At 38.6% G+C, this 16,743-nt stretch overlaps 1 protein-coding gene across 3 annotated transcripts in view; it reads right to left on the reverse strand.

Moving 5' to 3' along the window:
- Positions 1–11,126, reverse strand: part of DGKH (diacylglycerol kinase eta) — an 81,392-nt gene extending 70,266 nt beyond the window's left edge. For 2 of the 3 annotated variants that reach the window (XM_085309458.1, XM_085309456.1), the window contains exons 1-4: positions 10,453–11,126; positions 3,296–3,406; positions 2,204–2,284; positions 976–1,026 (exon numbers count right to left, since the gene is read on the reverse strand). In XM_085309458.1, the coding sequence (XP_085165584.1) occupies positions 976–1,026; positions 2,204–2,284; positions 3,296–3,406; positions 10,453–10,524 (315 nt within the window). In that variant the 5' untranslated portion in view covers positions 10,525–11,126. The remainder of the gene's footprint in view (positions 1–975; positions 1,027–2,203; positions 2,285–3,295; positions 3,407–10,452) is intronic. The other variant, XM_085309457.1, reaches the window with a different exon arrangement.
- Positions 11,127–16,743: the final 5,617 nt, after the last annotated feature.

The following is a 16,743-nucleotide window of genomic DNA, read 5'->3' on the forward strand; positions in this document are numbered from 1 at the left end:
TTTATCCAAAGAAAGAGCATGGAAAACCTTGACACACACAACTGTCTCCAACCTGAGACAACCAGAAGGGGCAACGGAAGGCAAAAGAGTACTTTCATAACAAGTTGTGGGGTTGGGAGATTGGAGAGAGGAATGAAACGTGGTGTACTTTTTTTTTTTAATGATAAGGGCATGTTTAAAGAAATATCTATACTTCTTATGAATTTTCATGAAAATTTATTTTTCTTGAAATACGGTTGTTTGGCCTCTATTCCATGCAAGTTTGTGTTAACAATATTCTCTACTAGGATAAGAAATCGAGAGGAACACATTAACTACAGAAAGCAAAAGTTCAGGATTCATTTTCCACTTTTTTTAAACAACTGCAATGCTAGCAGAGCACTTTAATCCAATCTTTCTTAGAATTCCGTTTTCTTTCTGGTTTTTCTTTTTATAAGATGGGGGAGGGGGGGAGGGAGACCATGAAAAGGATTGTTTCTTTTTATTTTTAATGAGTATTGCTAGAAAGCTACCCTACCCCTCTCCAAACCAGCACAGGCAAGGCCAGAGATATCTCACTCCACTGAGCTGTGTTGCTTGGAGACCGGGTTAGGGAAACACAAAGGAAGAAGCCAAAAGATTAAAAGAGATGACAACTATTACCATATTTCACAGTCAGCTGACACTTCAATCCAGGAGAACTATAAACCCAAATAATTTTTCGACATGAATTCTGATACTCCTTACTGAAAACACTGTTTGTTCTGAAATACCTAGGACATGAAAATAAATAGCATCACCACAGCTTTTAAAGCTTTGGCCCCAAGATCTATTTATCACTACTTCCTTCCACGGAAATCTTGATACTAATTACAAAACACATCTTTGGTGAAGAACAATAAAGCGAGTGGGCCTACATGATCCTAAAGGATATCAAAATACCAAATATTATAAGAAATAACAAGAAAAGAAGAAAAAAATCCAAAGATACACTACCTTTCTTCTCCATGCAAAAGTTCGCGTATAAGCAGGAACATCTGACTGATTCTGTGACTGGTAATATTATACCCAGGGTTTTATTAATTTTCTTTATTCCCATCATAGAGACAACAGTGAAAGAGATTTAGGTCTCCTGGGGATGCCAAGTCTTATATCCCTTCCCGAATAACAAGTGACAATCACGACTCTGTTGGGATCCTCAGCTAAGAGCCCTGGCATGCCTCGTTACGCCTCAACTAACCCGACACCGGAACAACGGCTTCAAATCTGGACAAGAGAAAGTCCAAAGTGGAGTTTCTAAGCCACAGAAACCTTCCAGATGGTAAGCTAGCACATCACGCAGGGACCCACTCATTTGAGTGGGCCAAATTAGTGTTTTTAATGTCATATTTAGTCAGCAAATAAACTTTTACTGATATAGCGTGCCAGCCCATCTATGCTAAGGGGAACACATCATTCCAGTGCTCTGATTACTCCAGTAGCTGTCTGAGAAACACCTGGAGCCACAACCTACAAGCTCTGAGGCTTGCATTGGGACCATCTCCAAGAGAAATGGCAACACTTGACAACATAGACACCTGTGACCATTCAAATCTTCAGGAAAATGCAGTATCAACTTTTTAAAGAATAATAGCATCTGTAAATAAAGAAAATTAACACTACTGCAGCTAGTGGAAGAACTCATGACCTTCAAGAGGGCAAGTTTACCCAGTCTTCCTCATAGCTARTTCTTGTTCATCGAATTTACTTTCCCAGAGGTTAAGAATGAGCATAGCAACAGAGTCAGATGTTATCACAGTTCCAACAATGAGGTTAAACAATAAATGTCAAGAACTGCGTGTAACATCTCTGTTTACATAAAGTTTGCAAGTGTGTTTTATGAGCACCTTTGTTTCTCGTACCATTGTCAAAAAAAAAAAAAAAAAAAATCAAGGTACAACCGTGAAGACAGTTTTTCATATGACTTAGAAGCTTCTAAAAATACAGGGATATGGTTAGCAATGAAAGAATTACTACATTCTGCTTAAAAAAAAAAAAAGAGTTAACTGACACAAAATTATCAATAGCTGACATGATACTGTCACGTTATAAATTATGCCACTTCCAAATAAAGGGCATTTTATTTTCAAATGGAGGGAAATGAGAAGCTATTCATAGGAGTCTTGATTTTCTTCATAACAGTCTATCTACAGATTTCAAGACCACCATTATAATTGTTCCATACCGTGAAGCTGTTGTTGACATTTTTTGTGCTTGATTCAGCTACACTGGCATCTGACAGGTCAACTTCATCAAATATTAGAGACTGTGAATGGAAAAGAACACAAAAACATCAAATACTGCCCGAGACCCCTTTCAAGTAAGCTTTATATTCAGTGCTTTCATTTCCTCATGTCCATTCCAACGGGAAAATAAAAAGAGAAATAGAAATTGGAGGAAAATAAAAAAGACAGGACTGCCGAGGTGATAAAACCTCCTATATGTCCTCTAAACAAAGTTCTGTTCTTTATCTAATCAGCTAAAGAGTGTAAAAATCCTAAATGGCTCCCCAAAATATTGCTTTAAAATCTCATTTGAAGATTTTTTCTTTTTTCTAGTCGATTCAGTTGTAGTGTGTACCATAAACACACTAAAGCAGAAAGAGCCACAGTAACGAAATGCAAATGAACTAACCAGTTTCAGGATGCAACTCTAACTTTATGAACTCAAATCTCCAGTATGGTGCTGTAAGAGGAGGAAATGGAGCTCAAGGGCCTCAGGAGATCCCTTACCACTCCTATTTTTTGCTGGTCCAGGAAGAGAAACAGATGTCATCTCTAGACACCCCAGCCTCTGGCAAAGGATTAGACAGCTCCCGCTAACTCACGACAGCTCATGAACACGAAGGGAAGACCAAAGGGCTCTTCCTTTCAGTGCTTCAGCAGAGGAATAGCTTTTTTTAAAGAAAAAAAGAAAAAAAAAAAAAAAGAAAAAAAAAGAAAAAAGCAGCTTATGGATGACTATATTTTGGAATCTAAGATTTGTCTGCGAGAGCCCATGCCCCTAAAACAACACTCAGAGCAATGTATTATTTTTCTAAGTAGTCTAAAAAAATTAAAAGAACCTTTTTTAAAAAAAGAAAAAGAGATAAGGGGAAGCACCAGCCTTCCTTGGTTAAAGGTAATTTAGCACACTACATCTCACATATACTTTTTTTAAAAAAAAAAAGAAAAGCAGGCAATCACTAGCATACCATTGAATTATTATTACAGTTATAAACCTAAATAAAATTGCCTTCTCCAGCATRCAGCATTCGATGGTAGCATCACAAAATTACCTTGGAATCCTTAGCATAGTAGAGGGTACGACCGCGAAGCTTGAAATAACGCTTCTTCCACCTCTGGAAAGAACTGGTTTGCTTCAGTAGTAATCCTTCTTTTATGCTTGTCTGAAAAACACATGAAAAGACAGCAGACAACAGGTAAGTATATCTGAACGGGTAAGCACATAGATGAAAGCTKAGTCTTTAAATATATGGTATGTTGTATAAAATTGGCGATTTTAATTCGTATCTATTCGCGTTAAATTCGGACTAATCCTCCAGACAACCGGACTACACCCAGTTATTTTTAAAATGACGACAACGCTGGCAAAACRCTACCTTTGCGCGCACCGTGGAAAGGCAGCGGTGAGGCCTCTAATCATCGAGGTGATTAACGCAAAATAATTCGGTCATCTGGGCAGCCGCAACAGTGCGAACGCCAGAGCGAGCAACAACGGAGGGTGGCACAAACCAGGAAAAAATAATAAAAATAATAAAAATAATAAAAATAATAAAAATAATAAAAATAATAAAAATAATAAAAATCCCACCGCTAACAACAGTACCCGCACGGCTACCTGCGGTTCCCGAATCTGCTTAAACCCATGTCTGCTTCGAGGACACAAATACTCCCTGCTGAAAGGGAGCAGAGAGCACACAATTTTATGATTGCCTGCAATATTCCTGATCAGATCCTAAGATAAGCTATTTTTACATGGCATAAATAGATTTAGTCAGTTAGCAATCCAGGCCGTTGTAAACATAAGGGCATATTCAAAGCTGTTTGTCRTAGCCACGCAGCGCTTGTGCTTCGTACGGCTCTCTGACACTGCCAAAGTTCATCGCGCAGAGCGGGAGTACGAGACTTGGGCGTTAGGGTTCAAAAGAAGAATACGGGAATTCACTTCCAAAGGAAACAGGACACCAAGTACACCGTGCGCACTGACTTACTGGAAAAAAAGAAAAAAGACTAAACGGAAGGGAATCCGTGTTCACTACTGCACATGGCACATACTAAGCAAACTCTGAATTTACATTATACCAAATAGTCACAGGAATTGTAAAGTGTGGTCAAAGAATATTAATCTTTTATTGAGCTTTTTGCTTCCTAAAGATTAAAATTAACTCATTTTTATACCTACATAAGCCCTTTTCCCCTATTGCACCCAGTATCCCCAAGATCAAATTAATATTTCAAATTAAATTTTTTTTAGCAAGTCAGTCCCTCAAAACTAACTCAAAATCGGCAACAAATCACCATACTGCCTCTACAGAATGTATTTTTGTATTAAAACAGTAGAAAAACACTGGATTGGTAAACGTTTCCCCAGGAAATACAAGCACTTCATGAAATACGTACCCCAAGTTTACCTTTTACCACCAATGGATATGGGGGATTGAGGTTTAAGCATCGAACACAGCCAATTCCACAGCTGCAGAAACCACAGCCAAGCACAAGGTTTCAACTCCATATCTTTCATTAACTTCACTTAGCCTCAAAAAACAGGCAGGAAACCTCAGATTGCCAACTGCGTCATTAGCTAATCTACCAATAACGCCTTCCTGAACCTACGTGCAGGTCACGGTTCTTACAGCAACTTCAGGTCAGAGGGGACCTCTCCCGTTGGGTGCCTATTGCTATATACAGCTGGGTCAGGTAAAGTTTTCAAATCCACTGCTCAGGCTGCAGCTGCACCTTCAGAAAGCACTACCGTTCCTCTCTCAACTGCAATTAAGACTCTGCTCCCAGATCTCACTCTTCTGATAYGAGAAACCTTCTTCTAATTAATCTCAGCTGGACATTAACTCTGAAGCACAAGCAACAATCATTGCCAATTACGTTAACTACTTTCCTGCTGCAAATCAGGAGAAACTTAATGTGCAAATCCCACAGTCCCATGCCACTTCACACGTTTACAGAATCACCTCTCGTCTGCTCAGCAAAACCTCCGACTTCCCCCTGCAACAGCCTGCATAACCCAGCCGTAGAGCATCACTCCAGAAGCATGCAGCTCTAATAAAAGCAAAAGTTTCAGGCGTACAGCAAGGACTTACAATTACCCAAGCAACTACTACAACAATAAAGAAAGTTTTAATTATTGATAAGCTTGACAGTGTTTTCAACTCAGAACAAAATTAACCRCTAAGAACCTTTACTACGTTCACCGTTAACAGCTAGGAAAATGATTCACATCATCACAGTCGCAACACGACAGTGCTTCTCAGCAGTGCATTTTCCTACCAAATCTCTTGCAAAAAATAGATGCATTTCATAAAATTAAGAAGGYGTAAGTTAGTGTTCAATTTTCCAAGAACGTTTAACGTAACTCTGCATAAAATAATCTGAAGTGGGGGGTGTATGCATATTTTGATCACTAAAAAGTTAGAGGCAGTTTCTTTTATACAAACGTATTTTTAAATATACACATTTTTAAAAATATACCGTATAACACTCCTGAAATTTCAAAATTAAKTTTGTTTCAAAGAGAATCACATTATATTGCTTCTGATTCACTCATTTTATACAGCCCCACATCTGCCCAATAGTCAAATTCTGTATTTCTGGTGCTCTAAGACCTAAAGAAAGTAGAAAAGATGCTGAACTTGGAGAAGACAAGAGTAAGCATGACTACAGACAAATTATTGGCAACTGCAAAGCMAAATACGGAATGATTAGAGATGAAAATAACTCCCCCCTCTACTCATTTTTAGTTATAATGTAATATAAATGCTTAAAATGTGTCAGAAGAGTGAAGAGTATCAGGAAGTTTCAGAGAATGAGAACCAGCATGAGAAGAGGAAAGGCTGTAGAACAGCACAAATCAAATGTGAACAGGAAACTAAAGGGATAAAGAACAATTTTAAGAGCACCTTACAAAAGCATTAAGGCAGGGCGTAYGGAGTATACAGCGCTGTTATTCACCATATCCCACAGTATTAAACCCAGGGGGCAGGTGATGAGGCTGTACTGAGAGCAGCACGATTAAGATAAAACGCAGCATGCCTTCGCACCGCAGGTAGTGACTTTATGAAATTTGCTGTCACGGAGGGCTGTAGAGGTGGACTGTAACAGCGAGTCCGAAAAAGGATTAGACAAATTCAAGGGCAGCATCTCCATATATGGTCCCTTTAATATGCCAGGGAGAAGTACCAGGGGACTGGACTACTTAATGGCCAAACTCATGAGCTGTTCCTTAACCGCCTTTCCGACTGCGCTGTTAAATAGCAAATACTGTCTGACCCAGCAGGACATTTATGATGCTGGATTTTTTTTCCCCTTAATCTGACAGTAACCATTTTTAGAGTCTGATGTCTGAGGTTGTAAATGTACCTTGGCCCTCATCTACGGTAATAATAAATACTTGGATTGTTGATAGACAACCGAAAAAAGAAGAGATCCGACTGATGCGCCTTTCCAAAGGTGACTACTGAAATAAAGCAAACCTTGACTGCTTGAACATCGTGGAGACTTTTGTTCGTTTGCACAGGCATGGCTAAAGACAGACAAAATCCTCACTACGTTATTAGGCAGTCTCGCAGCTCTTATTAACTCAGAGCCCCTTAAAATATTCAAAGTGTTCACTAGATAGAAAATGACATTCCTTATTAAAGAACGTGACAATCAAGCTCTCAAATTTGGATTAAAATTGTGACCTGGGAATTCCAAGCTCACGGTTTGCTTGACAATCACAGCACAGCAGCTTTCATTCCTGCCACTTATGCTGACAGATACTTCATTAATTATGTCAAAATAAAAATAGATTTTATCTGCAGAGAATAAAAGCTTCATCAGGTGCTCAGTACGAGCTTACATTTCTGTTGAGGATTCTTAATGGTAGTGAAGCAAGCCTGACATTTGAAAAACCAAACCAAACCATGAACTATGTAATACCTATGAATTTATACAGCTCAAAAGGTTCACAATAAAAAATAATGAAAATCAGTGTAATCACATTGGCTATAGAATTGCTTCAATTTTAAGAAAATCTTAATAAGCACTAAAAAATATTGCTCACTCAGCGTAACCTCTTCAGCAACTTCATGGGCTGCCTGAACTGAGTTGCCACAGACTGCACTGCTAATGTGACCTCTCGGTTACAACCAAATACCAGCAGTGACAGAGAAATCACAAGAAGCGGCAAAATGCATACGCTCAGTCCATCACTGTTGATAACAGCTATATCCTCTCAGTTGGGGGAAAAAAAAAAAAAAAAAGGCTAGCTAGGTTTGGGAGTACAGCTTTCCAAAATCTGAGAATGAAGACCAGCCACTTCCCCCTCCACCACAATACCAACCGACGATTAAGCATCACAATTTTGTGTAATGATAAAAATGCGTCTTCCAAAGTTATCCTTACATTCCGTATTTTTTTTGGGGGGGGGGGCGTCCTTTATGTGAACATAGTCTAGCCTAAATGAAACTGTAATGCAAAATAAATGCAATTATACAGTTTACGTAGCGCACTTTTCCCTCAACTCTGATCTTGCCCTATTTTGAGGAAACAGATTTTGCATTATTGTTGTTAAAATTACCAAAAAAAAAAAAAAAAGTCTGACTTCCAGATTCCTACACTTACAATGTATGGTAGAGTAGTAAAACATGAAGCAAACATGAATTTGCAGAGCAATTTCTGTCATAAAAATATATTGATAGTAAGGTTATATTCACTTGGTAGACATCTTTAATATAGAAGTTATACAATGTATCAAAAATTAATAGGATATTACCATATTAGAATGCAACAGTACAATTTGATTTAAAAAAACTATTTTAATTATAAACTTAATACTAGAATGAGAGTCAGAAAACCACCTTTATCTGCAGTTCAAGTATTTAAACTCTCAATTTCTATCCATGTACAAAATGTTGATTTCAGACTGTGTTCTCACAAAGCAGGGGAAAGAGACAGCTGTAAAATACTGAAAAAGGATAGAACACTCTGTAGGACTGACTAAGTGCCAAAGATCTACGGGYTTGGGTGTTATTTCCCAACTGAGCTAACTTCAGTCTTAGACTAATATTTTGCAGCTACTGTTTGGAGCTTCAACAGCTGTTCATTTTAAATTACGCATGCTCCCAGCAGAAAGATGTAAAACAACTAAGTCTAACTTTTTGAGACAGAAGAATGTAAATGGCACGTATCTTGGAAAAAAAATGGAAAAATTATAATAAATAGTCAAATCATTCTGCTGGCAAGACTTTTATTCTGTACCAGAGTTATTTAGATCTTGGTGTGGACTTGGAACGATACTCAACACATTTGCTGTTCTATAAAGTGTACGTAGTGTAGGTCCAAAATAAACCATTAGAAATAAGATGCCTCCCACAGTCAAATGCAAAAAATCCCATTACATTTCCGCAGAGAAAAGCAAACTGTTTCTACAGTTCTATCTACTGTTATTATGCATATGATATTTGAGGAAATTAGAAAAGCAGCATGGAACAAAAATATATAAAGCACTGCTGCAAACTTTAAGCAATCCTTTCTTTAAAAGAAATTCTAAATTAAACTTGTCATAACAAGCCTTCTGTGTTTTACTTATTGCAGTTTTAATTTTTTCGCCTGTGAGAATGTTTAAACAAATTCCACCGGTGACGTCAGAACTCGTCGGAGCTACGCTTGCTAGAAAACAGCCTGCGCAGAACAACTTAAAGCTTGTCAGCCCCCAGGGAAAGCTGGAGAACAACCAATTTCCTTCTCGTAGGCATTCTGCACACCTATACCCTGACCTTTGACAAATAAGTTAGGAAAGAGAAAAAGCATTCRTCGAGAAAATTCAAACAGAATATCTGTAAACATACAATTTCAGGAAACATCAATATTATTGCAAATATGTTTCAGAAGRGCATATTCTTAGAAAGACAACGTTCTGGCAAAACACTAAAACAAATTCACAAAAAGCTTCACAGCTTTTCAACTTGGACAGAACAGACACCTTCCAATTCTGTAAGAAAGTTATTCTAAAAGAGAAACAGATAAAGAACGCATCATCCCAAACAAAGTAACAGTCTACCAGTTTTGCCACGGAGCTAAATGAGGGTCCCTGCACTGAAGCTGAGTGCCCTATAGCCAGAGGCTATTCCTTCCCATTCTGCTTTGGGCCTGGGAATCCTTTTTTTGTGACAAAAAGTGCCAAAAACTGAATAGAATTCTATGGAAAATTCTTTTCTGAYGAAAAGACTCACAAACTGGAATTTCCAGCTTCATTGCAAAGCTCCTGAACAGGTTTAGTTCCTTAGAAACTTTGGAGAGCCAAGTGGTTACACACCACAGACTCAAATAATTGATTCTCATCTACATCACTTAGAGAAAACAGAAATATGGGTTGGACATGCTATGGACCTGAAATCTATTCCCGCTTTGACTACGCTTAATTTGTGCGTGACCTAGAACAGATCAGTTATTGTGTGTTCTTTGGTCTCCAGACCGAAACAACACCGTCTTTACTCTCTTTTGGAAGAGTCAGGTTGAGATTTCTCATCATTTTATTGAGAATCTCAGTAGAAGAGGCATTTCCTCTTAAAAAAAATTCGTTCACGAATGAGTTTGTGAATGACAGCAACTTCAGAAGTAATAAAATTGGAACTTAAGAATTTCACAATCCCTATACTTTTCCATTAGAACGAGAGAGAAAAAAAAAAGTTGAAGAGTACAGAATTTTAAACTCAGAAGCTGAGTTCAGCTCATTCCTAAAATCACCTACGGATGGGAATGACGACAGGAGTCATCAAAGCTACAGGATGACAAAGCATTTTGAGGCAAGGAATCGTACAGAACCTTTCTAATATTTGCACTCTTTAATTACTATGTGTTCTGTTGGTGTAGATTACACACATTCAGAATCAAGGAGCACAGTTATCACAGAATCATATAGTATTTGAGGTTGTAAGGGACCTCATCTAGCCCAAGCCCCTGGCTCAAGCAGAGTCAGCTAGAACAGGTTGCTCAGCACTGGATCCAGTCAGGTTTAGATCTCCAGGGATGGAGATTCCACAGCCTCTCTKGGCAACCTGTTCCAAGGTTCAACCACCATCAGAGTGAAAGTGTTTTATTATATGCAGACATAATTTCTTGCATTTCAGTCTGTGCCTGTTGCCTCTTGTCTGTTCAATGGATACCACTGAGGAGAGCCTGACTCCATCTTCCTCACTCTTTCTCATCCAGTACTTACACACATTGGTAAGATCYCCCTCAACTTTCTCTTCTTCAGGCCAAACAGTCCAAGATCTCTCAGTCTCTTCATGGCCCTTCACTGGATTCTCTCCAGTATGTCCATGTCTTTTCTGTACTAGTTCCAGTTCAGGGCTTTTAGTACTCCAGATGTGGCCTCATCAGGGCTGAGCAGAGAGAAAGGATCACCTCCCTTGACCTGCTGTAGATGCTCTTCCTAGTGCAAGCCAGGATATCACTGACCTTTACTGCAAGGGCACATTGCTGGCTCATGGTCACTTGCTGTCCACAAGGACCTCCAGGGCCTTTTTTGCAAAGCTTTTCAGTCTGTCACACCTCAGCCTGYACTGGTAAATAGGGTTATTTCTTTTCAGGTTCAGAACCTGGCATTTCCCTCTACTGAGCTCCAGGAGGTTCCTCTCTGCCCATTTCTCCAGCCTGTTGAGGTCCCTCTGAACTGCAGGACAAACAACTGGTGTATCAACTGTTCATCYCAGTTTCACTGTGAACTTGTCAAGGGTGCACTCTGTCCCACCATCCAGATTATTAAYGGAGTTGTTCAACAATACTGGTCTGAGTATTGGCCCCTGGAGGACAGCGCTAGTGACTGGCCTTTAGCTGAGCTTGTGCCACTCATCACAGCCTTTTGAGACTGGCAGTTCAGCTGGTTTTTAATCCCCCTCACTGTCCATTTATCTAGCTAGTACTCTCTCCGTTTGTCTATAAAGATGTTATAGAGACAGCATCAAAAACTTGGCTAAAATCAAGATGAAGAACATCCACTGTTTTCCCCTTGTTCATCAAGCTAGCCACTTTGTTGCAGAAGGTTATCAGGTTGRCCAGGCAAGATTTCCTCTTCATAAATCTACTGTGACTATTTACAGTCAACTCCTTCAAGTTCATATGTTTGGAAACGGTTTCGAAGATTAACTGCTCCTTCACTTTCCCAGGAATCAAGGTGAAGCTTACTGGACTGTAGCTCTCCAATCCTCTCCCTTGCCTTTCTCAAAGATAGCAGTAAACATCTGCTTTCTTCCAGTCCTCAAAAAACCTTCCCTTTTTGCCATGATCATTCAAAGATCATTGACTGGCCTCACAGTGACATCAGYCAGCTCTCTCAGCACTTGTGGGTGCATCCCAGTAGGGTTCACGGACTCCTGTATGTCCAGTTTGTTTAAGTGTTCTCTAACCTGATCCTCCTCCTCTGATCCAGCAAGTCTTCCTTGCTCCATACTTCCTTCTGGTCTCAGGAACCTGGGAATGCTGAAGGCAAGCCTTAGTAGTAAAGACCATGATAGAGAAGCACTGAGTACCTCAGGCTTCTCCATGTCCCCTGCCACCAGGTCCTCCATCCATTCTGCGGAGCTCTTCATTTCATTTCTGATATACCTGTGGAAGTCATTCTTGCAGTCCTTCACATCCCTTACCACATTCAACTCTTGTTCCTCGGCTTTCCTAAGCCCATCCCTGCACACTCAGACAGTGTCTATACTTCTCGTGGGTCACCTGTCCCTGCTTCCCCTGCTTGTATGCTTCCTTTTTATGTCTGAGTTTTGTCAGAAGCTCCTCATTCATGCTCATCCACATAGTCATGTAGATTGCTTTCAAGATTCTGGGACCGTTTCCCAGGGAATCCCACTGTGTACTTCTCATGTGAAGAATAATGATCAACTATTACCTGAGGACATCTGCTCAACAAAATATGACATAATTTCTTTTTAATAAATAGAATTGATCATAGGAACAGCCAGATTCTGACTCTCAGTTAATAAACCTCTTTCATTTTGCATTTTTGTTAGTTCTAAAAGTGAATAAGGTGTTTTTTTGCTACCAGGAACTTCTCAGTGTGTTTTTTTCTATAAAACCTTACAATTAAGTTACCACTTACACAATGTCTGGAATCCATATTGGCAGCAAAATCTCAGTTCCAGTTACTGCATTTTACATAGTATTAGGCTATTAAATTTCATATAATTAGTAGGTAAATATTTTATAGATTGCTGTATTTGGGGCAAAAATAAAGAACAGTTGGTGATAAAGTACAGGATTTGTATAAACAGATCTGAAGTTTACTTTTTGGTCAGCTACCAATTTCCTTTGTAATCTTTGGTAGGTCACTTATTCATTGCACTTTGATTCTGAACACACAGAAATAAGAATACTTCTCTACCTCAAAAAGATGTCACGCTGATTCTTTCACTTGTGCGGCTACATATAAATATTGCACAAGTAATAAAGTCATGTACCTATTGAGCTACTACACATTTAGGATATAGACTACTACTACCTGAAGAGTTCTTATGAATTCCCCAAAACAGCAAAGCACTTTTAGTAACAGGACAGAATCTAAGCTGCTTCTAGCTTTTTCTAGTATTTCTCTTGGTAAAAATCCATTTTTTTCCCTTTCCTTTCTCCAGTCTTTAGCAGCAACCACAGTGGAAGCAGAATTCTCATATTACAATCAAGGATGAAATTCTCTCTTCTGAGACCACGAGACTGGAAAGCAGAAGAATAACATACATTGGATCTTCCCTTCCCCTCTGTTTACTGCCAGGAAATAAGAGCCTGTAGTTACTTTGGAATTCACATTCTCTTGGTGACCAGGCTCATTCATGTACATGTTATTTTCTCTCATTCAGAAATCACAGTTAAGCTTCTCCCAGAATACACGCCTCTGACTGGAACGGGCAGACTGGTAACTCCCAAAATTTTATAGTGTGGCTCCTGCTCATCTGTACTTTAAGAAACACAGGTTCCTACTCCTACTCCATGTTCAAATTCAATTGCAAAATTCAACATCACGCCTCACTTATCATGGAGTGAGTGTGAGTCCCCTTAAAACACATTTCTGGGCACATGAAGCAAAAGCAGGAAATATAGCATAGATCTACCCAACTCCTGAAAGCTTTCTAAAATAACATGATTAAATTTGTGGATGGATGAGGAACAGTAAATGTGATATACCTCATCTTTAGTAAGGTTTTCAATTCTTTTTTTTTTTCTTCTAAATGCACAAGTATCAGAAATAAAGGAAAAAAATCCCAATTGTAATATGTAAATTTAATAGCTTTCCGCCTTAATGGCCAAGTATACTGTTTATTATATACAAAGGGAAAATTTAAAAAAAGGTCAAAAATAAAGAGCCAAGTCAAATTATGTAAGAGAAGCTACAGTGGACTTCAGCAGTCTGTTACTGAGCTTTCATTGACATCTAAAACATAGTAGAAAAAGTGACAAAAAGCTATTGGAGGAATGAAGGCAGAAAAGTGAGCACAATTTCAGCAGCAGGTGATGGGCTTCTACTGAGACAGGACACATGGCTGAAATCAGACCAACTGAAAGTTCAAGCTGCTGCAGTCCATATCATACAATAGTCCCTATAACAACTACAGTTCTACATCACGTTTTAGTTTTTAATGCAAAATTGTTTTAAAAGTTTTTAAAGTTCCTGGGTCCTGAATAGTGTGAGTAGGTAATAGCAAAAACATTCATTTGCTATCATCTAGCAAGCTCTTTCTAGAGATAGTTTGTAAGAATTTCTCCAAGGACACTTTTTTATGAGCTTTGCATCAGAAAAATAACATAATATCTCCCATACAGCCTGCTATTCAATAGCTCTTATTGCTAAAATATAACATATGTAGTAATCACACATTTTGCTTCTTTCAGTGAGTTGAGCAGTTAAATATGCCCTTTGTCTTTTCTGTTTTAAATAGCTTGATGGTCATTGTTTCCATTTAAACAATTTAAATTGCTATTAACAAAATAATCCTGGTATAAAAACAAATAAAACCACAAACATGGACATAAATGTCCTAGAAAAATACAAGATGAACGTTTAATATGACTGTGTTTCTATTTTATTGAAGTAAATACATTCTCAGTTTTATAAAACCTATCTCTTCATATATCCATTGTATGTGAGGATTTGCCATCTTGCAGGTAGGAGCATTTATGCGCTGTTCAGTGTACTTGCTTTCAGATTGTTATGCAAAAGCTGCTTTTCAGGGGAGCTATAGAAGGCAAGATCTATTCAGCTTTAACAAAACCTCAACCACATTCTCAAATCTTTGTTCAACAACATTTATTCCGTATCTGCAAGCAAAACTGGAAACTCACAAAAGAGCCAGGAGGGGCAAAAAAAAAGGTCTTTTAGTCCACCCTCTCCTGCAAAGTAAGATTAATTTTATTTGCATAAATGGGTTATCTGTCACTTCATTCAGGTGTTTTATTTTGTCTGGCCTATGTCTTGGCAAAACAGCCACTGTCATCCATCATCTCCAACAGAAGACAGCAACATGCAAGCAATAGATGTGTTGTATCCTACAAGCCCAAACTCATTGCTTCCATGAAGTTAATCTTCACGTGTCCTACACATCTACAATACAGGTCAGTCCCCATGTGCAGAATCCCTAGACACATCTATGAGTGCTAAAAGAGCACTCACAGGCCCTGGCTTTTCACAGGACCAGAAAGCCATCATAAAAGCACACCCTTCTCCTTTCCTTTCTATTTAAATCAGGTCTACATCTGCCTTTGCCAGCCATACTTAGCCCATTCCCATAAGATACTTGTCTAAGATATTCTTAAAGGTCATTATTAATGGAGAGTCTCTACCACTAAATGTTTTCCTTAGTCTAAACCTCCCTTGCTGCACTTAGCATACAGCCTTAGAGATAGTTATGATTGTGAAACCTCTCAATGAAGTATCATCTTCAAAAGTAATTTTGAGTTAGAAGCTCCGTTTTCCTCTGGGATGTGGATCCAGTGTCCTAATTATTTCACTGGCCTTTCACATAGAAGTGGAAAGCATGGAAAATATATTTTTCTAAATTGTTGTGGTTAATCAGATTTCCTCTTATGTTTGCTGATCATGTTCTTTCGGTATCTATCTCGATCTCTTTCTTCTATTAACAAAAAAGGACATTTTTTCTCACAACTGCTTGCTTTGGTTTAATATAGGTATCATAAACTTTTGAGATCCAYCCAGTTTCTTTATAGGAGTCTGCTGGATAAGCTCTAAAAACTCTTGTCCGTGCTGTCTGACCCTTCCTGCGGTTGTGACAGAGTCATCCGAACGGAGTATGCAGCCATGCTTCAGCCATCTCAGAACAGTGTTCAATTCTTCAAGTTAAACAGCCAAAAACATGTTATGAGCTTCAGCAACGGGAACACAGGCATGTATCCTCTGTTTCAGTGCCAGCAACTTTGAGCAGAAAGGTAGGGCAGATGTTCCCTTGCCACTGACATCACTAAAACCAACAAAACTTCTAAGTCAGAGCATCCCATTTTATTTGCATACTTGTGCTGGAGGCCAAGTTGTACTCTAACTTTTTCCACACACAGAAAAAGTCATAGAAAACAGACCTAAAATCATTAAGAATACATTAATCAGGTCTAAAGTGTATGATGAAAATTGAAAATCTACCAGGAGAATATTAGTCTCCTTTTAAACTAACAAGGCTTCAAAGAAAAGGCTAGGGAAGTATAGTGTCATAYTATGTTAATTCTAGGAAAAATAATTCTAAATATTTGTTACAATGATTTGTTAAAAAAGGAAAAATCACCTCAGATGGAGTATTTCCAGAAAAAAATGAGCAGTCCAAAATCTCATTTGCACAAAGATACTCTCAGTTTATTAATTGGTTCCAGACTAGAGACGCCATCAGAGAAACTGCCGAGAAGGGACCTGGATGAGAGGAAGGCGACAATGAAGTGAAGGAACCCACGTCAAGACTGATTTCTGAGTCATCAAAGCTTTATCATTCTCTTTTTCTTTCCACTAGATTACTGGTATAATCATGTATTAGCAAGAAGTCTGCCAATAAAAGTGATTAATACTCCCTTTTTTCTCTTTTTTCTTTTCTTTTTTACATCAAAAAGTTTGGTCTCGAACAGTTAAATCATCTTTACACTTTGTATCTTAATAGGTTAGCCCCACTGATTCAACTGAGGAAACAGAAGAAAACTGCAGTTGCCTGTTTATATGGATGATATGGCTTTATTATCGGGGCAGAAATTACCATCACTACCAATTCTAGGGACATAGCAGTTCACACTGCTGAAAAATTGATGTTTCCCACAATCTAAGATAAGTTTAAAATCATCTGTGTTGATTTTAAACCAGGTCCATTGATTTATCCCATCAGCTACTGAGACTGTAACATTTTTTCTTTAATGCCACGGTTACTAGCAGATTTTCAGGTTGCTAACTGAAGGGTGATCAATCAGTGAAACTATTTAAGGACAGCCACAGGTTTCGGGAGGGCATTTGGTCAAGCTTCATCAGGCA

The sequence above is a fragment of the Rhea americana genome, unplaced genomic scaffold, assembly GCF_003343005.1.
Source record: "Rhea americana isolate MKP2758 unplaced genomic scaffold, rheAme1 scaffold_3, whole genome shotgun sequence".
Taxonomy (NCBI): Eukaryota; Metazoa; Chordata; class Aves; order Rheiformes; family Rheidae; genus Rhea; species Rhea americana.